The 22,517-nt window shown below is 41.3% G+C and overlaps 1 protein-coding gene across 1 annotated transcript in view; it reads right to left on the bottom strand.

Moving 5' to 3' along the window:
- TMTC2 (transmembrane O-mannosyltransferase targeting cadherins 2) overlaps positions 1-22,517 on the bottom strand; it is a 372,172-nt gene that overhangs the window by 10,248 nt on the left and 339,407 nt on the right. Inside the window, exon 11 of the mRNA XM_038756319.1 lies at positions 17,101-17,164. Within this exon, the coding sequence (XP_038612247.1) occupies positions 17,101-17,164 (64 nt within the window). The remainder of the gene's footprint in view (positions 1-17,100; positions 17,165-22,517) is intronic.

Below are 22,517 nucleotides of genomic sequence, written 5' to 3'. Positions count from 1 at the left end.
GGGATGCATTGCCTCCACATGGAGGAGGGGGAGAAAGAGCGTGACTGCTCGTTGCACCATCATCATCATCATCAATCGTATTTATTGAGCGCTTACTGTGTGCAGAGCACTGTACTAAGCGCTTGGGAAGTACAAATTGGCAACATATAGAGACAGTCCCTACCCAACAGTGGGCTCACAGTCTAAAAGCCCAGACCGGAGCTCTCAGGGAATTGGGGGTTTCAGGGTTCAGCCCCTGGGGTCAGGGGGTTCTGGGGAGCTCCTGCTGAGAGGCTGGTGATGGAGGTTCACTTCTTTAATAATAACCTTCTCACTGTACCAGGATCTCATCTATATCACCACCGACCCCTCATCCACATCCTCCCTCTGGCCTCCCTCCTGAAATCACTCAATGACTCTGCCCTCCTTCAAAGTCTTATTGAAAGGACATCTCCTCCAAGAGGTCTGCTTTCCTCTTCTCCCACTCCTTCTGTCACCCTGATTTGCTCCCTTTATTCACGCCCCGTCCCAGTCCCACGGCACTTTTGTACATATCTGTAATTTATTCATATTAAGGTCGGTCTCCTCCTCTAGACTGTAAGCTCATTGTGGGAAGGGAATGTGTCTGTTTACTGCATTACTGTAGAGAAGCAGCGTGGCTCGGTGGAAAGAGCATGGGCTCCGGAGTCAGAGATCATGGGTTCAAAGTCAGCTGTGTGGCTTTGGGCAAGTCACTTAACTTCTCTGTGCTTCAGTTACCTCATCTGTAAAATGGGGATTGAGACTGTGAGCCTGCCCGTGGGTCAACCTGATCACCTTGTAACCTCCCAAGCACTTAGAACAGTGCTTTGCACATAGTAATTACTTAATAAATTCCATTATTATTATTATTATTACTTTACTCTCCCAAGCTCTTAGTATAGTGCTCCGTGCTCAGTAAATATGATTGATTGAATGAATGAAGCATGCGGTGGGGAGTGAATTGGAGCTGATGCCACGGTGGATTGGGAATCATCTGGGAAAACCCAAGCCAGCCTCCTGCTGTATGGGGTGAGAAAGCAGGGCAGGACACAATCCTATCTAGAGGAGGGGGAAGGGATGTTGGGGATCCCAGCCAGGAATTGGCTGCGGGTACAAGAGGATTTCACAAAAAACCAAGAGCTCACTAAATAAAAATATGGTGTGGAGCCCACCGGGGAGAGAGTGAAGAGGGAGGGACCCATCTTAGAGACTGGAAGGAGGAGGAAAACTGTTCAAACAGAAGAGAATGGGAAAAGAAAGACCCAGGGGGCGAAGGCAGGACAGAACTGATTTAGAAATCATTTACCAGCTGGAATGGGGGTAATTTCATGGACAGAGTTTAAGGATCTTGGGGTACATTGACAATTAGTCCCTGGAGCATCTCCAGATTTTAGGTATTCTGAGGTATAGCTGTTGTAAAAGTGGTTCATGGCTGTGGCTCCTCCAAAGAACTTCGCTCTATCAGGATACACAGTGTAATTTCAGCTCCTGCGGAGTGGTTTTTTGAATAAAGTAATTGCATCAAACTTTCTAAAGAACTCATTATGTCACATAAAACACAACAAAGGAAATCTAATAACAGCAAAATCCATTCAGATACATAATGGAAACTGATGCATTTTTTTCCAATTTGTATTTTGGAAGCAACCTTGAAAATAGTTTTGATTTTTAAAAAAACATAATGGATGAAAAAAATTACTATATTTTAGTCTATTTCCTTTTCTCAGTGATGAGCTTACATTTATACACTCTTGTTCCATTTTCCAATCAGAGAAGTGCAAGAAAACATTTTTATGGCTGCCACAATGTACTTTCCAGCACTTAGAACAGTACTTGGCACATAGTAAGTGGTTAAGTAAGTAAGTGCTTTTTTTTATTTTATTTTGTTAGTATGTTCGGTTTTGTTCTCTGTCTCCCCCTTTTAGACTGTGAGCCCACCGTTGGGTAGGGATTGTCTCTATATGTTGCCAACTTGTACTTCCCAAGTGCTTAGTACAGTGCTCTGTACACAGTGAGTGCTCAATAAATACGATTGATTGATTGATTAACCAATGCCAACATTATTACTATAATTATTATTACTTTGCTATAGTCCATGGCAATAAACATGTAAAATTTGAGGGTTTGGGTTATTTTTAATAGTTAAGGTTATCTGGTGATTCTGAAATAGTTCTCAATTGGAAGTTTCAAAAATGAAATTAGCACAAGTTGGTTCTGACTTCAGAAGTCATCCTTTGGTAGAGTACAATACAACAGATACCAACTGTACAGTACTCTTCTAAGGGCTTAGTACAGAGCTCTGCACACAGTAAACACTCAGTAAATACCATTGATTGATTGACTGATTGAATTGATCCTACTTCAAAGAGTGCTGCTGGTCAGATTTTCTTAGATTCAATCAATAGAAATAACAACTGGTTAATATGGAGAATGACTATAGATTCCGTACTGTTCACTGGTTTTGTATGATATTATCTGCCTGCTATATAGCAACTTCAACTAAGCCAAGCAGAAACTGGGATGAAGCAGGTACACTGTTCTCTAAACTAAGGAAAACTTGTGCTATAATACACATTCCTCGACTGGGACCATACAGATGCACAAAGCCATTTCTAACGTCACAGTTATGTTCTATCTTGATAGGCCAGATAGGCACGCTTGTAGGAAAAATACTAAGCCAGATTTATTGGAAGAATCATAAGTAGCAAGAGCAAAGCAGCTCTCTGCAAGACTACATATCACAACTGGGCATACTGCAGTTGGAGAGCCATACGTGGCTCACACAGCCTATGCTCTTTTACTTCTTATTTTGCCGCAGTTGAACTTTAAGCTCGTTGTGATCAGGGAATGTGTCTGTTTATTGTTGTACTATACTCTCCCGAGTGCTTAGTACAGTGCTCTGAACACAAAGTCCTCAATAATTACGAATGACTGACTGAAAGTGTTTGTGCGGGCTGCCTTTTGCGCGCTGCCACCATGGCTTACCACCGTCCACCCAATCAATCAATCAATAGTATTTACTGAGCACTTACTACGTGCAGAGCACTTTACTAAGCCCTTGGGAGAGAATGATACAAAAGAGAAGCAGCATGGACTAATGGATAAAGCACAGCCTTGGGAGGCAGAAGAACCTCTCGCTCCCTACAAGGAGGAGCAGCGTGGCACAGTGGAAAGAGCCCGGGCTTTGGAGTCAGAGGTCATGGGTTCGAATCCCAACTCCACCACATGTCTGCTGTGTGACCTTGGGCAAGTCACTTAACTTCTCTGAGCCTCAGTTACCTCATCTGTAAAATGGGGATTAAGACTGTGAGCCCCATGTATGACAACTTGATCACCTTGTAACCCCCCCAGCGCTTAGAACAGTGCTCTGCACATAGTAAGCGCTTAACAAATGCCATTATTATTACTATTATTATTATTATTACACAGCCAAACCCTTTTGGAAGATGAGCGACTTAAAGAGTTCACCTTCCATCAGGAGGAAGACCAAGATGACCAGAACCATGTCTCTCATGCTTCATGCTTCAGCACTGGCTGAGACCGACTGGAATGAAACTTTCCTCCCATTCATTCCTCTCCATTGTCATTTCATTCTCCATCTCCTCTCGTCTCCCTCCAGGCCGTCAAGAAAAGGAGCTGGAGTTGGTGTTTGCACCGGTCCCTTGTGTTTGTTTGAAGAATCCAAAGTAAAGGCCGAACTTCCCATCTCTGACTGACCGTTTTGATGCTAGTGATGCCTACTTGTTTTGTTTTGTTGTCTGTCTCCCCCTTCTAGACTGTGAGCCCGTTGTTGGGTAGGGATTGTCTCTGTTGCCGAATTGTACTTTCCAAGCGCTTAGTACAGTGCTCTGCACACAGTAAGCGCTCTCAATAAATGACTGAATGAATGAATGAATGACCTGGGTTCTAATGCCGGCTCCACCACTTGTCTACTGTGTGACTTGAAGCAAGTCACTTAACTCCTCTGTGCCTCAATTACCTAATCTATAAAATGTGAGCCCCATGTGGGACAGGGACAGTATCCAACCTGATTAGCTTGGATCTACCCTATTGCTTAGTATAGTGCCCGGCACATAGTGCTTAACAAATATCCAGTAAAAAAACAAACTTGGTAAACAGATTCCCTGCCCAGGGCAAGCTTACAGTCTAGCGGGAGAGCACTGTATTGGAAGTTGAAAAGCATATACCAAAAGTAACCAAACTAGAAAATACTGTGCCTATCCTTGAAGGGTTTACAATCTACTAGATTGTAAGTCTGGATCGGGCACGGGCCTGGGAATCAGAAGGTCATGGGTTCTAATCCCGGCTCCACCACTTGTCTGCTGTGTGACCTTGGGCAAGTCACTTTACTTCTCTGGGCCTCAATAACCTCATCTGTAAAATGGGGATTGAGACTGTGAGTCCCACAGGGGACAGGGGCTATATCCAACCCGATTTGCTTGTATCCACCTGAGCGCTTAGAGCAGTGCCTGGTGCATAGTAAGCACTTAACAAACACCACAATTATTATTATTATTATTATTTCTCCAATGCTTCTGTTGTTTACTTATTCTAGGTGCTCATATCGGTGCTCATATAATTACTCAAATATATGTACTCACTCCACAAAACCACTCCAAAACTCAGCTTCTTGGCCTTTTCTCAAATTTCTTATGAATTTCTTTTAGTGAAACAATGCAAATAAACTACCCTGCAAAGCAGTCTCACTTTTCATCTCACTGTTACTATTTTTATGTCGATTGCTGGTTTCTTTTCCAAAACAGGTTAAGTTTTCCAAGTGACTTGTGTGGACTTGGAAGTACAATTCCCTGTGTATTACTTTGGAAAAATAGCCTTCAATATTACCTTCTAGTTAATTAGCTTTTTTCTTGGTAAATTATTAAAGCCTTATCTTTGGCAAATTACTACACTGTGATGAAGTACATTTAACATGAAGTTTAATTGTATTGCTCAAAATATATTTAATACCTTTCCCTAATAAGCACTGGGAAGAAAATTCCTTTTCTAGCATGTGGAATGGTCATTAGAAAAATATTTCCTCCAATAAAACTGAATTCCATTTCCCAATTCCCAAAGATCATGGGATGTACTTCTACGCTCCACCAGAACTGTCAAATTTGGCAGTCACAGAGAGACTTGAAAATAAAATGCCAAAACAGGAACTGCTTAATAACGCTAGCAAGGACAAAAATGTTAATAAAAAAATGATCTGAGGAGGAAGTGGATAGGTTCAAGACCATCAATAGATATGAGAAAGGCACTGAGCTAATGCTGGAGCAAAGTATGGAATGGAAAAGAAACCACTAAATATGGATCCAAAGATACATGAAAAGTTGCACTAACAGGTGTTATTTGAGATCGGAATGTTTTACTCCTTAAAACCGTGACAGTTTTATTTATTCCATTCAACTGCCCGATATGGGAATTCTGCACATGTTCGGCTGATGTCATATACTGGCTACAAAGTAATGTTGAAAAGAAAAAAGGCTTAAATAACATTCGGTTTTCTTAGGAATCCTGATGGGTCAGTCACCTTTTCTCCTTAGTGACTAATGACTCATCAGGCGAAACAACATTCATTATAGTTTTGCATATATGAGCTATCAATAATGAGTTTACTATTCTTACAAATGCCACATACATAATGATCAGGAGTAAAGAGATGTTTAGGTTAACTTATGACTCTATGTGGGTGAAAAGGCATACTCTTAAAATTGAAAGTTTAAATTTCTGTCAGTTTGAAAATCGAGGTATGAGTCAAGTAGTGCTTTTCCCAACTACAGTACTATTGATAAACACATTGTGAGAATCTGGAGTGCTTCCTTCTAGATAATGCTGAAGTGTCAGCGCCATTAATTTGCTCAGGGCGTGGGGAGGGGTAAAAACAAAGCAGGGAATATAACCAGAAACTCTGATCACAGAACTGCAATATCCATGACACACACAAAAATCCTTCTATTCTGAACAAATCTGGTTTAATCTGAGGTATGACAGAAGGCAGGTTTGACACTTGGAATGAAATATGAGAAATATGCCACTACTCGTTGCTGGAGTATAAAACATTAGCACAGAATATTGGATGGAAAATTATTAAGTTATTTATTAAAAAGAATACCACTGTGCATGTAGTGTTTCTGAGTTTATTTAATGAATGCTAAAGCCCACTTCCTTATCTGTTCTAATTGGATAGTAAATTTATCCTATTGTTTCTAGAAACAGTACTGGAATATTCTATTAGGAGCAACCTTGCAGGATTCTTTTTTAATTGAGCTGAAGCAGATGGTTTAATTTCTGTTATGCTAATTTCTTGCTGTGAATTCTGTTTTTTATGGCACTTCATTTCTGATCTTCACTAGGGTCTATCAAGGACCTCATCTTATCTATTTCATATTAAGGACAACATAAGTTAATACAAGCAGCTTCTCTCCTATCCCTGTTCTATTAAGAACACCGTGACCATAACGAAAGTACCTAAGATGAATCTCAATGCAGTTACTGTAACAACAAAGGCCAAACAGTGGATTATGCTTAAATTAGTCCCAAGAAGAGGAAATCTAAGACACTAGCTGAACAACCTAGCCTTTATACAACTACATGTAGCAAGAATATTATCATCAGTGGTATTAACTGAGTGCTTACTATGTGTAGAGGAGTGTACTAAGTACTTGGAAGAGTACAATACAACAGTGTTGGTAAACATGTTCCCTGCCCACAATGAGATCACAGTCTCGGGAAAATAAACAAATCATTTATTATATATAATTTATAGATATATCCTTAAGTTCTGTGGGGCCAATATCAAATGCCCTAAGGTCACAGATCCAAGTGCAGAATATACTGTATTTATGTATAAACACTTGTCTGAGTATGGTCATAAAGAACCTGTGTAATTTGAGGAAGAAATTTAACTGGTTTATGAATATTTTTAAGAGATCTACAAATTTTAAGTCTGTTTCCTGAGGATGAATAGACAAAACAAATGCATGGATTATTAGTCAACTATGCCTTGAACTTTGCTAATGGATTTATGCAGGACAGTGTTCATAAAATATTAAAAATGGCATGTCTAACAACAAATCATTCCACTGTCTGCCTTTCCTGTCTCAAGCTTACTAAATCGATAGGCAGGTTTACAAATGAACTGTTGCAAAATTGAGAATCTCCCAAGGAGAACATCTTGTCCTCAGATTTTAAATTAGGGGACATTAACATACAAATAATGTACCTTTAATGATGCTGAGAATCCATAATTAGAACAATCAAGTCTTAAAGAAATGAGAACTATAGTTTAGTGCAATCAGTCAGAATAAAGTGACCACATTGTTTACAGCTACAAGGGAGATATGGGACAGTGTTCTAACACAATGGGAGCTACTGGGGGAAAAAGTCAATGTTTCAAATAAGGCAGAAAAGGGAGACAGAGACTGAGTGAAAGACAGTCAGAGAGATAAAGATGTGAGAGTGAGATAATAAGAGTCAGAGGACATGGGTTCTAGTCCTGTATCTGCCACTTGTCTGCTGTGTGACCTTGGGCAAGCACTTAGCTTCTCTGTGCCTCAGTTACCTCATCTGTAAAATGGGGATTAAGACTGTGAGCTCCAAGTGGGACAATCTGTATCTACTCCAGCTTTTAAAATAGTGCTTGGCACTTTGTAAGCGCTTAACAAATACCGTAATAATTCCACAATGCCATAATACCATAATTAATAATGGAATTTTATAGAACCAGTGTGGCCTAGTGGATAGAGCAAGGGCCTGTTTAGTCAGAAGGACCGGGTTCTAACCCCAGCTGTCGCACTTTCCTGCTGCATGACCTTAGGCAAGTCACTGAACTTCACTGTGCCTCAGTTATCTCATCTGTAAAATGGGGATTAAGACTGTGAGCCCCATGTGGAACGTGGACTGTGTCCAACCTGATTAGCCTGTACCTACCCCAGTGGTTAATACAGTACCTGGCAGATGGTAAGCGCTTAACAAATACCATAAAAATAAAAATAATGATTGTGCTATTTGTTAAGCGCTTGTAATGTGCCAAGCACTGTACCAAATGCTGAGGTAAATATAATGTAACAGTTTGGAAACAGTCCCTGTCCCCCACGTGGCTCGCTATTTAAGGGAAAAGGAGAACAGGCAATTTAATCCCCATTTTACAGAACAGCAGTTAAGGGACTTGCCCGAGGTCACGCAGCAGGTGACACAGACAGACGCATGCAGAATTGCAAATGTCTATCCAGAGAACTAGAGAGGTTGCTTAGATGTAAAGGTCTGCCACCAACCACTTCAGCACGTAAGCGTTGATATTGTCCCAGCTGTAAACTCGTTGTGGACAGGGAATGTGTCTGTTTATTGTTACAGTGTGCTTTCCCAAGCATTTTAGCACAGTAAGTGCTCAATAAATACGATTGAATGAATGAATGAATGAATGAAATGGCCTCACAGTTACCACCCACACATAATGTCACTGCTCCCACAGTTCCAGCTTGGGGCAAATAACATGGAGATAGCCATGGCAGCAGCAGCTGTGACCATGGAAGCAGCAGGACAGGGACAGAGGAGCAGGAAAACATGGACCATCTTCTCTCTGCACTACCTGCTTCTGTAATTACTGGCTACTGACTTGTGGATATCATGGGCAGCCTTTTAGACTGTGAGCCCACTGTTGGGTAGGGACTGTCTCTATATTTTGCCAATTTGTACTTCCCAAGTGCTTAGTACAGTGCTCTGCACATAGTAAGCGCTCAATAAATACGATTGATGATGATGATGATGGGCAGCCTGTGGCTCAAAGTTGGGCCTGCTGAAGTCTGATGGCTGTGTTCTTGTTACTAACGCAGCTGCCCAGAATTGGGACTGCTTGCAGCTAAATAAACTCTCAGAACTCTTAAAGCTGCAATGAAATTCTTCAAAGAAATCGATGAGCCTTTGTGATGAGTGGAATTCGTTGTCTAACTCATAGAGAGCCAGGGTTGCCTACAGACACTTGGATATGCTAGTTAGGGGATAAACTGACTGCCCTAGGCTTCATTTGACACCATTACTTTGTGTTCTAAGTATAAACAATAGTCTTTGTGATGTTTTATATTACGGTGTTTATGCAACATCAATTCTCTTTTATGATATTTGCCTTTTTAAATGTTATTTTCTATACACTTACTCTATGCCAGACATTGTACTAAGCACTGGGGTTGATTAAAGCTAATCAAGTTGGACACAGTCCACGTCCCACATGGGGCTCACAGACATAATCCCGGTTTTACAGATGACATAACTCATGGCTCAGTGCAAAGAGCCCGGGCTTTGGAGTCAGAGGTCATGGGTTCAAACCCCGGCTCTGCCAATTGTCAGCTGTGTGACTTTGGGCAAGTCACTTCTCTATGCCTCAGTTACCTCATCTGCAAAATGGGGATTAAGACTGTGAGCCCCCCATGGGACAACCTGATCACCTTGTAACCTCCCCAGCGCTTAGAACAGTGCTTTGCACATAGTAAGCGCTTAATAAATGCCATCATTATTTATTATTATAACTGAGACATGGAGAAGTTAAATGACTTGCCGAAGGTCACACAGCAGACAAGTAGCAGAGCCAGGATTAAGACCTAGGTCCTTTTGATTCCCAGACCTATGGTCTTCCAATTAGGCCAGGCTGTTCCTAATACCTTGTGCTGAATACATCAAATATGGTATAACATAATGACATCATATACCATATACAATATTTCATGGACGTTGGTCCTTAGAGATTTTCTTTGGCATTACCGCCACCCCTATTGCTGATGACCTCTGATAGCTAGGCTCCAAGACCTCACCTTTCACCCTACTAATGGATGGTTTATGTCCCCTGTGACACATGACCCTGATATCACCATCTTAGACAGTTGCTGAGGGTCCTATAGCCCTTTGCCTCCACCATTTTCGTGAGGTGTCTCAGCCACCATCTTTTTAAGGGACTAAATAGCCGTCATCTTCGTTTGGAACTACACCCCACCTCGCTGTGCCGCACTCTTTGGTACCTCAGGTACCATCAGAAGCTGTTCCTGTAGAAAGCCACCTGTATGGTTGCTCAACTACAGCTACCCGTGATGGAGACCAGCACCGAAATCAGGAAGTACATGAGGCAGCTGGATCAACAAAGTCAGGCACAATCTAAAGATTTCTGTCAAAAAGACTGGTCATTAAACAGGACCATTGTGAGCTGGAAACCGATCGCTTTGACATCCGTTAATAAAAGAGTTTATATAATTAGCCTCTTGGTACACAATGTCTCTGAAAGGAATGATTCAAACTTTTATCGCCTGGGCTAGTTCTTTATCGAGTTTGTATATCCCAGCCTTATCTTCCTTCAGCGGCTTCCTTAATCCTCCCAAACTTTCTACTGAAAAGTAACAGCATTTGAGATAGTCGTCAGTCCCGTTCGAATAAAACTGCTCTTGACTCGGATAGTGGGATTTCTCTCGGAGTGGAACGTTACTGCCTCACCAACTGCCAGGTCAGGGTACCAAATCAATCTACTCCCTACTGGATCACTTCCCTCTATCATGCTATAATTTAGAAAGAACCTGAAAGGCTTTTCAAGTTTCCACGGGGGCTTCAAAAACATCTCACACTGCGGCTACAGTGCTGTTCTAGTTACCAGATGGCCTGCTCCACCTGCTATGAGTCAGCCATTTCCTGTAATGGACTGCAAAAGAAAAGATCTGTTTGGCTGCTACTTTAGCGATAATCAAAGCAGGAGAAAGATGAAAGTGGAATGTCATAATGTTTGATAAAGCATTAACGGGACAGCTTTAGAGAAGTCTCCCAAAGAGACTTTTAAAGGCAACTGTGGTGTATCAACAACTTTAGGCAGAGAATTGGGTCTAAACTGCAATGTCAGAAGGAGTAAGAAGGACCTAGGTTCTAATCCCTGCTCTGCCACATGCCTGCTGTGTGACCTTGGGCAAGTCACTTACGTTCTCTGGGCCTCAGTTACTTCATCTGTAAAATGGGGATTAAAGAAGCAGCGTGGCTCAGTGGAAAGAGCCCAGGCTTTGGAGTCAGAGGTCATGGGTTCAAATTCTGGCTCTGCCAATTGTCAGCTGTGTGACTTTGGGCAAGTCACTTAACTTCTCTGGGCCTCAGTTCCCCCATATTAAATGGGGGTGAGCCCCATGTGGGACAACCTGATAACCTTGTAACCTTCCCAGCACTTAGAATGATGCTTTGCACATAGTAAGTGCTTAATAAATGTCACTATTATTATTATTATTATTATAATTAAAGAGCATGAGCCCCATGTGGGACAGGGATTGTGTCTCACCCGATTAACTTGTATCTTATCCCAGTATTTAGAACAGTTCTTGACACATAGTAAGCGCTTAACTAATACCATAGTTACTATTATTAACGGGAGCAGGGATCATCATCAATCATATTTATTGAGTGCTTACTATGAGCAGAGCACTGTACTAAGCGCTTGGGAAGTACAAATTGGCAACATATAGAGACAGTCCCTAACCAACAGTGGGCTCACAGTCTAAAATGCAGTTTGTGTCGGAGAACCCTGTACAAAGAGAACGTGGAACTGTCCACATTTTGTGATACAATAGCATCAACAGTTCCTCAGTCGTAGCTGCTACCGGCTCCTCAAATGTCAGACATTCCCACATGCTTCCGGACTTAAAAGCGCTCTTCCCTTCCCAGTCCTCATATGGTTAAGTACTTACTGGGTACCAAGCACTGGGATAGATAGAGGATAATCAGATGGTGGTACCAAGGAGTACTCCTGTAAAGCAGATATGTTTATTAGGACCTCCTGCCTTACGTTCTGTCACCATCTTAGACCCACCTCTGTGTTTGAGGTGATAATTATTTCCGTCTTTGATCTAGCCAACTCGATTTGACCCTGAGAAGGGCACGGGGCACCTAGCTTAGCTTTAGAATAAGTTCCCAAGAAACTCACCCTCCATGATAATAATAATAATGTTGGTATTTGTTAAGCACTTACTATGTGCCAAGCACTGTTCTCAGAGCTGGGGTAGATACAAAGTAATCAGGTTGTCCCATGTAGGGCTCACAGTCTTCATCCCCATTTTACAGATGAGGTAACTGAGGCACAGAGAAGTTAAGTGACTTGCCCAAGGTCACACAGCTGACAAATGGTAGAGTCAGGATTAGAACCCATGACCTCTGACTCTCAAGCCCCTGCTCTTTCGCTGCTTGAGAAGCAGTGTTGCCTAGTGGCTAGAGCAAAAGCCTGGGAGTGAGAAGGATCTGGGTTCTAATCTTGGCTCCAACACTTGTCTGCTTTGTGTCCTTGGGCAAGTCACTTAACTTCTCTGTGCCTTAGTGAGCTGCTGACACTGACTACTGTCACAGGGCTGCTGACATGGGATCAACTGAAAATTGAATCAATCTTAAGAAATGCATAATAATGGTGGCATTTGTTAAACTCTTACTATGTGCAAAGTACTGTTCTAAGCGCTGGGGGGATACAAGGTGATCAGGTTGTCCCATGTGGGGCTCACAGTCTTCACCCCATTTTACAGATGAGGTAACTGAGGCTCAGAGAAGTTAAGTGACTTGCCTAAGGTCACACAGCAGATAAGTGGCAGAGCCAGGATTAGAACCCATGACCTCGGACTCCCAAGTCTGGGCTCTTTCCACTGAGCTCCGCTGCAGTGAAGTAATAACTCAAATGACATGCCACGGCCATAGATAATTGTCTAGTGACAACAGAAGATATAGCAAGTATGTAGAGAAGTGGTGTAGCTAAATTAATGGAGCACGGGACTAGGAATCAAAAGGACCAGGGTTCTAATCCTGGCTCCGCTGCTGTGTGTCCTTGGGTGAGTCACTTAACTTCTCTTTGCTTTAGTTCCCTCATCTTCAAAATGGAGATTAAGACTGTGAGCCCTGTTGTGGGACAGGGACTTTGTCCAAACCGATTATCTTATATCAACCACAGCCCATAGAACATAGTAAGAATTCAACAAATACCAGTTATTATCATTGTTATTATATACAGAAGCAAACAGCAATTAAAGTGAGGTGGTTCTTAGATGTTTAGAATAAGAAATCACACACTTCTAGTCACAGGTTTAACCATCTGAACAGTGTCGCAGTGTAAAGATAATCCTTCCACGAATGCAGTGGGGAAGGGGGAGTCGGTCAGTCCCACATTGATTCTTTACCCCTCTGTCACAAATAGCGATAGAAATCTCATAGTTAGAATCATCTTCTTTGAACCCGAGGCACGGTGCCTCTTCTACCTAGCTAATTAAAATCTATCGAATTCAAACACAACTGTGAAGTTTCAAAAAATAAGTGATCCTCCAACTAATCATAATCAACCAGATACATTCTCAGAAGGTACACCTTAAAAAACCTTTTGTAAATACACTGCATAAACTGTATCTACCCCAGTAATGCAGTGTTTGGCACATAATGAGTGCTACACAAATATGATTATCATTATTACTATTATTATCAATTACTATTCCTGGGTTACTAATAATAGTGGCATGTAGTAATTTTTCAAGTTACACTCAGCTTTTCCTTAACACATGGGTTCACCACGCATTTGGGAGAGAACATCATTAGGGAATTAGGGAGTTTTCATCTCACAAAATGCATCCAACCAGAAACAGCTGGAAGCAGGCAGGCACTGTCAGTCAAACAGCACGTTCTGTAGCACAAAGTTTCCGTAATGTGGGGTTTGTCAAGAATATAACTGTAGGTTATAGGATAACTGAGAGTAATCATTGTATTTCACACTAACCATGTGTACACCCTTTGTGCAAAGAAATATCCTGGGTTTTGACCTTAGGATTCAGTTATTCTATCAAACATTATATGGTGATTTCGTTCCTTCTGTTACTGTCTGCCCTGGCTGCTGTACTGTGACAAAAAAGTAGATAAATCAAATCTTTTTAAGCATTTGAATGGAAAACCTGGATCCAACACTACACTGATGATACACAGGTTAAACCTGTCAGGAGATGCGATTTATTAGTCTCATCTGATAAACAATTAATCTTTCCCCCTTCAAAGCCTTACTGAAGGCACATCTCCTTCAAGAGGCCTTCCCTGACTAAGCCCTCCTCTCTTCTCCCTCTCCCAACTGTGTCACCCCACCCACCCCCACGGCACTTATTCAATCTACCTGTAATTTATGTATTTATAGTTATTTCTGTCTCCCCCTCCAGATTATAATCTCCTTTTGGGCAGGGAATGTGTGTATTTATTGTTTTATTGTAATCTCCCAAGTGCTTAGTACAGTGCTCTTCACTCAGCAAGCACTCAATATTGATGACCAGTAGTTTCCAGAACTCACATTAACATCCATGGCATTTACTGAGTGCTTATTGTGTGCACAACACTGTACTAAGTGCTTGGGAGAGGACAACAGAGTTGGTGGATGTATACACATCATGATGATCAGGGAATTTTGACTCAATAGTTTTCAGGTTTCTCTTCTAAACACCCTTCCCAATAACAACCATTACACATGTATTTGTAGGGTCCAGCTTCACTGCTGATGACTGCAAGTTATTTGGGCATGTCGTGAAAGAAACCTGTGATTACTTGGGCCATTTTAAGAGTTCCTTGTATTTCTTTTAGAATATTTCCATTACTACATTTACAGGACTAATGGGCTCCACTCTCTCTTAATTCTCTTCGACCTCCCTGCTGCCTTTCACAATTTGGTCCATTCCTATCTCTAAGATATGTTGCCTCTCCTTTGTTTCACCAACAAATAGTACTTTCTTGATTCTGGTCCAGGCTGCTCCTTCTCTGCTGACTCTTCTTCCTCTGCTCACCCTCTTAACTATAGTTTCCCTCAAGGTTCTGTCCACTGTTTTCACTATATATTGATTCTCCTGGGCAATGCACCCACTTAATAATAATAATCGCGGTATTTGTTAAGCACTTACTATGTGCAAAGCACTGTTCTACATGCTGGAGTTGATAAAGGTTAATCAGGTTGGACATAGTCCCTGTCCCATATGGGGCTCACAGTCTTAATCCTCATTTTCCCAGTGAGGTGGCAAAGAGAAGTTAAGTGATTTGCTCAAGCTGCACAGCAGACAAGTGGCGGAGCCGGGATTAGACCCCATGACCTTCTGATTCCCAGACACATATTCCAGCCTCTAAACCAGGTCTACGTGGATAACATCCAAACCTACCTTTCCAGATGCTATCTCTTCCTGCCTTTCCATCTCAGATTTCTAGCCTTCATGATATTTCAGTGCCAGTTATTTCATATTTTTATGGTATTTGTTAAATGCTATGTGCCAGGCACTGAACTAAGCACTGACATACATACAAGATAACAATATAACCCACATAGGGCTCATAATCTTAATCCCTATTATACAGATGAGGTAACTGAGGCACCGGGAAATAAAGTGACTTGCCCAAGGTCACACAGCAGACAGGGGAAACGTTGGGATTAGAACCCAAGTCCTTCTGATTTCCAGGCCCAGGGTCTTTCCACTGGGCCAAGCTGCTTCTCGACATGCAAGCTCATACATGCCCATAGTTTGAGCTATATAGTGTATCTAGTCACGTTAAGATCTATGGTATTTATTGAGTGCTTACTATGTGCAGAGCACTGTAGTCAGTCTGTGAGTCAATCATTATTTACTGAGCGCTTACTGTGTGCAAAGTACTGTACTAAGCCCTTGGGAGAGTACAATATAACAGAGTTGGTAGACATGTTTCCTGCCCAGAACAAGGCTACATTCTGGAGTACACTTAACCTGCTCACATATTTCTGTTCTCCTGACTAATTAGACTAGATGTGGGGCAGGGTCTGCATGTCTAAACTGATTAACATTTATCTACCCCAGTGCTTTGAACAGTGGTTGAGCACAGTAAGTGCTCAACAAATACCATAATTATTCCCCTCCCCATTGCCCCTACTCCCTCCCTCTGCTCCACCCCCTTTCCCGCCCCACAGCACTTGTGTATATTTGTACATATTTATTATTCTATTTATTTTATTAATGACGTGCATATATCTATAATTCTATTTATTTTGATGCTATTGATGCCTGTCTACTTGTTTAGTGTTGTTGTCTGTCTCCCCCTTCTAGGCTGTGAGCTCGTTGTTGGGTAGGGATTGTTTCTATCTGTTGTTAATTGTACTTTTCAAGCGCTTAGTACAGTGCTTTGTACACAGTAAGTGCCCAATAAATACGATTGAATGAATGAATGATCATTATCATCACCTTTATCTATATCTTCTCCAAAGAGCCTTCCTGGAGTATTCTTTTCTGATTCTGAACGGTACAATCAACTCCAGCGCTTGATGCTTATAAAAGTTATGGAACTATGCAGCTACCTTTGAACTTCTTATCTTTCAGTGTCCATGGCCCAGCCTGGCAATTGTTTTTCTACTTGGAATTTGCGTTAATTCTGCTTCTGTCCTTCACCTTTGTATTATCCATTTGTGGAAAGCTGACTGGAGTTTTTACCTTTAATATCTGGCCTACAGTAGACCTCTAACAAATACTGTTATTGAACTTTTCTATTTCCCTACATGAAAGCACCTAAGCCATCCCAAGAAAATGGCTGTTGATTCTATGCTTTAGCATTTCCAGAGGGAGATAAATTAAATCCTGTTGATTTAAATCCTGTTCCCCTCAAAAAACTGTGTACAGCCCAGACACAATTTCAATGAAAATATTATCAACAAGCATTTAAAAAATGTATAAAGATGAAAGTTGCAAGGAAGAATCCACCTACTTGGGTTTGGGGAACAGCAATGAATTTTGTGTCTTTGGGAATAGGAATCTATATGATATAGTACACAATTTCCTCTCTGAGGAAAATAGCTTGCAAGAAATTAGGTAATTTGTTTATGGAAAAGCACCCACAAAACTGTGAATCACTTAGTCAAGAAAGCTAAAATATGTACCTCTATTTTCAAATGCTCTGGTTCTACAAGGTCCAAAGGGATTTTCTCTCTGAAATATAATCTTTAGATGGATAGCTTAAATGCTACTCTCATTAAGAGTCACATCAAATAGCCAGGAATGAGATCTCCTTGCCCTCAAATTTTCCCTTACTAGGAGTCAATTGCTCTGAGAAATGACTGCCATTAAAAAAAGTACTTACATTGGGTCTCAGTCTGGCTGCCTGGTCGTAATATTTCTCAGCTGCTTCATTGAGGCTGGCTTGTCTATTGGTGAGAGGAGAAAAAAAGCAAAATAGAGTGTTTAATTTAAAATTCAGCAAGGTCTAATAGAAAAAGCCTGAACCACTATATGTCAGTAATGAGCTTTTTATAATAGAGAGCACCTACCATTTATACACCATTTAGTTTTAAGTAGTAAACCTAATCTCAATTATAGTATTACAGTATAGATCTCAGACATGGCTGTTATTTAAGGCACGGTGCCTTTATGAAACATCAGATAGAGAAACAAACAACATAGGAAGAAAGGTTAGGTACACGGTTAAGACTAAATAGGAAATAACTGTGGTATTTGTTAAGTACTTACTACACGTCAATCAGTGTACTAAGTGTACAATATAATCAAATCGGACAGAGTTCCTGCCCCACATGGGAGTCATAGTCTAAATATGAGGGAGAACAGTTATTAAATCACCATTTTACAAGTAAGGAAGTTGAGAGCCAAAGAAGCTAAGGGACTTGACTAAAGTCAAACAGCAGGCAAGTGGTACATGGAATTAGAATCTAGGTATTCTGACTCCCAAGCCCTCACTCTTATCCATTAAGCCACCTTCAAAAATCATGATTTTTCAGGAAGTCTCTCAAGACAAAAGTAATGCAATACTTTTTAAAAACCCCTTTTCAATATGCAAAGGGATACTAGTGGGTTGTTTTTTTTTACATTTTCACCTAGGTTTTGGTTTATTCTCAGCTATTGTTTTCTGCTCTTTCTGCTGCTGTGACAACTCTCTGCTGCTGAAGTCTGGGAACAGTAGTGGACAACAGGAGAATAAGTAGGACCAACTGCTTTCAGCCTTTCCCTCTGAAATAATCCTGTTAATGTTCTGGGAAGGATGGGAGTAGGCCTATACCATCTTTGTAAATTGCCACACAGCCGCTGTATTTGTTTGGGATCATGGCACACCCGCCACCTGACCCCGCACTGTGCCACTCCTTAAAATAGTTTGTTCACCTCATTTCCTGGCAGAGAGTGAGAAAAACTTTGGTGCTGAAGCCAACCAGGGCTACCAAGAATTCAAAACTTCTACCGAATTATAAGACTGTAAGCTCCTTTTTTTAATGGTATTTGCTAAGCACTTACAGTGTGCCAGGCACTGAATTAAACTCTGGGGTAGGTAAGAGCTCATCAGGTTGGACACAATCCATGTCCCACATGGAGTTCACAGTATTAATCCACATTTTACAGATGAGGTCACTGAGGCACTGAGATGTTAAGTGGCTTGCCCAAGCTCACACAACAGACAAGTGGTGGAGGTGGGATTATTCATTCAATTGGATTTATTGAGCACTTACTGTGTGCAGAGCACTGTACTAAGTGCTTACCCGGGTCCTTCTGACTCTTGGACCCATGCTCTACACACTAGGCAACACTGCTCTCCTTGTGGGTAGGAAATGTGTCTACCAGTTCTGTTATAATAATAATAATAATAATGGCATTTGTTAAGCGCTTACTATGTGCAGAGCACTGTTCTACTATTCCAAGTGGTCAGTCCAGTGCTCTGCACAGAGTAAGCAGTCAATGAATAATACTGATTGATCGAAGTGGAAAGAAAACTGTTTAGACTGCACGACTCAACCATCATGAAGAATGGGGAAGTAATCCTTGGAAGATAGCAGTGAATCCTGTCCATCATCAGAAATGAGACCTGAAGTATTGAAGCACTGAGAAACTGCCAAATCTTCCAGATTTGGAATAAGCAATGCCAGGAGCTATGAAGTGTGATATATCTGAAAGTATAGCTGATACTTTTTTCTATCAGAGAGGATTTGTGTGTGTGTGTGTGTGCACTCTGCACATGGAGAGAGGAAGAGGAAAGATCAACAGATGCAATTCTCTTCAAAATACAAAGTGCTGACAAAGCGATACACGATTTTAACATTACCATCGTCACCAACTTAATAAGGACATGTGAGGAAGTTGACTACTGATATTATTATGGGCTCTCACTGTTTGTAATTGGCAGGGTTATTGGACAGTAAAATCAACCACACCAGCTCAGAACTGTAATGGAGTGTTAGGCCTTATTTCAGTGTGGCTTAAGATCTGAAACCATAACCAGAGAAGTGAAATGCTCATTTTATTCAATTCAGTCCCTGTGGTTGGCAAAATTGTGGTTGGTTAGATTGGGCTTATAGGACCAATGGGGTTAGTGGGTCTATGGGTTTGGGCACACAAAAAACTCTAAATTTTGCAGCTATAATCCTGATCTGGTGACCTTATTTTAGCTTGGAGCTTAAATTTATGACAAATTTAGCTGTTTTTCTAGGGTCCACAAAGGATTCCTTGATTTGAATATTACAATTTTATTTATTTTAATACTATATGTATTGTAGAGTTTCAATCAATGAAAATGGTATTTACTGAGTGCTTACTGCAGAACACTGTACTATGTGCTTGGGAAAGTACAAATACAACAGAGATGGTAGACAGGATCCCTGGCCACCAGAATATAAGTGACCTCAGGAAAAAATGGAAATTAAAATAGATAAGGAACAGGGGGAACAGCTAAAACAGAATTGGGAGATGGCGCAGTAGATAGAGCATGGGCCCAGGAGCCAGAAGGCATGGGATTCAGGAGTCAGAAGGCCATTTTTTTGCTGTGTGGCCTTGGGCAAGTCATTTCACTTCTCTGTGCCTCAGTTCCCTCATCTGTAAAATGGGGATTGAGACTGAGCTCCACGAGGGACAGGGACTGTGTTCAACCCGATTTTCTTGTATCCACCCCAGAGTTTAGTACAGTGCCTGGCACATAGTAAGCCCTTAAGAAATACCACAATTTTCATGATTATTATGAAAATGTATGAGTTTAGTTGGCCATCCCTGGTGGAGTTTAATATGGGAACTTGGTATTTTTTGGCTTCCTGAAAGGGTAGTGATTTTGCAAAACAATTCGTGACCCCTTGTATTTACACTTTCATAAACATCATCAGCATATTGATGCTTCTGGGTGACTAATGATCACCAATGGGGCCATTATTGGATGGAGAGGAGGCCGGGGCATGCTTAGCCTAAAGCGCTCCCTTTCTGGCTCATGCATGAAGGGATACTTTGCATTGTTTGTGTCCTTCCAGTTTTGGAAGCCAGGTTGGTCATCTGTTCTTTGCAGTGGTCACGGTCAAAAAGACCTTTGGATGACAGATTTCCTCGAGGACTAATAATGATGTCTCAAACTAATAATGAAATCTGATAACGAAGTCCTATAAGAGCTTCCAGCTTCCTTATGGCATCTTTTAGCACATGGAACCTCCCTAAATTTGCCCTAAAGGGAATAGGAAAGAGTCTAGTCTAATTAGAAAAAAGTCTGAATTGTGAAAGCATATTTTAGAAGGAAGGCATTGTGCCAGTGTGTTTGCTAAATTGTGTTTCTTGGTATCTGTTTTTTTTTTTTTCATTACCTATCTCTACAACCCTGTATGGGGCTGATGAATATTCAGGAAATATCTCCCTTTTCCTTAATAGCCCATCAACTCTCCTTGCTCTTGATAATAATGGCATTTGTTAAGCGCTTACTATGTGCAAAGCACTGTTCTAAGCACGGGGGGAGATACAAGGTAATCGGGTTGCCCCATGTGCATCATCATCATCATCATCATCAATCGTATTTATTGAGCGCTTACTATGTGCAGAGCACTGTACTAAGCACTTGGGAAGTACAAATTGGCAACATGTGCAGTCTTTAATCCCCATTTTCCAGATGAGGGAACTGAGGTACAGAGAAGTAAAGTGACTTGCCCAAAGTGGCCGAGCAGGGATTCAAACCCACGACCTCTAACTCCCAAGCCCGCGCTCTTTCCACTGAGCCACGCTGCTTCTCACCTTAAGAGCAACTTTTGAGCCTTAGTCAATCCATTCAATCAATGGTATTTATTGAGCACTTATTGAGCAGAGCACTTGTCTAAATGCTTGGGAGAGTACAATACAGTTCTGAGAACTGAGAACTGAGAACCTACTCAAAGGAATTAAGTTTGGTGACTGTAGTTTGCCCAGCACCATTCAAATTCCCTCTCTCCTGCCAGTAGTATTCTTACTAGAAGAGAGTAAGCAGGAGCTCCCTATTCTTTCTTTGTTGCCCAAATCCCTTGCATTCGCCACATCTCTCCTGCTGCTGCAGCAGGAGGAATAGATCACAGTTTAGATCAAACGCTCCCTTCTTTGATCAAAGGCTAATTTTCCTGGGCATATGATGAGGGAAAGCTTTATGTACCAATTTAAGTTAACTTTCTTCTCCCTTGGCAGAATCCTTGAAGGCAGAATCAGTGTCCTTTATTTTACAAGAAGCATCATGACTTAATGGAAAGAGCAAGGGCTTGTATTCTGATCCCAGCTCTGCCATTTGTCTGCTGCATGACTTTGGGCAAGTTACTTCACTTCACTGTGCCTCAACTACCTCATCCGTAAAATGGGGATTAAGACTGTGAGCCCCACGTGGGACAACCTGATAACCTTGCGTCTACCCCAGTGCTTAGAACAGTGCTTGGCACATAGTAAGCACTTAATACCATTATTATTGTTATTATTATTATTGTTTATTTCATTTGTACATTCCTCAAGAGCCCAACACACTGCTCTGAAAACTGGAGAGACTTTGTAAATACAATGAAACCGACAGTGCTATTTCTAGAGAAATAGCTTCTTGAATGTAACAAGCAGCGCTGCTTAGTAGAAAGAGCACAGGCCTGTGAGTGAGAGGACCTGAGTTCTAATCCCAGTTCTGCCATATGTCTGCTGTGTGAACTTGGGTGAGTCATTTCACTTCTCTCTGCCTTAGTTTCCCCATTAGCAAACAGGAGTTTCAATGTCTGTTCTCCCTCCTACTTGGAATATGAGCCCCACAAGGGACCTAACCGCCTTGTCTCTTTCCCAGTGCATGGAATGGAGTAAGCGCTTAACAAATACCACAGTTACTATTATTACTAACCACAATGAGCCAGGTTTAGCATGAAGAGTTTAAAAAAGAGGCAATCCACAAACATGACCCAGATGCATGAAGAAGATGGAAAACAATTAGCTTTCTGTACAGTTCGGTATGGTGAAGTCTGGAGAATTGAAGCAAGAAAGACAGAGGAAACTGCTGGTTAAACAGTCTCTACAAATACCAAGAAACTAACAGTTGCTACATCGACTGGGCAAGGTGGCCTTTGAGTCCAAGAAGCATAATCAATCAACCAATGATATTTATTGAGCCCTTACTAGGTAGGGAGCACTGAACTAAGTGCTTGGGAGAGTACTATAATGGGTTTACAGTGTAGAGGGGGAGACAGAAATTAATATGAGTAAATAGTAATAATAATAATAACTTTGATATTTGTTAAGTGCTTATTATGTGCTAGGCACTGT

The sequence above is a fragment of the Tachyglossus aculeatus genome, chromosome 14 (genome assembly GCF_015852505.1).
Source record: "Tachyglossus aculeatus isolate mTacAcu1 chromosome 14, mTacAcu1.pri, whole genome shotgun sequence".
In the NCBI taxonomy this organism is placed as follows: domain Eukaryota; kingdom Metazoa; phylum Chordata; class Mammalia; order Monotremata; family Tachyglossidae; genus Tachyglossus; species Tachyglossus aculeatus.
Note: the sequence above shows the minus strand (reverse complement) of the source record. Positions and strands in the feature narration are given on the sequence as shown.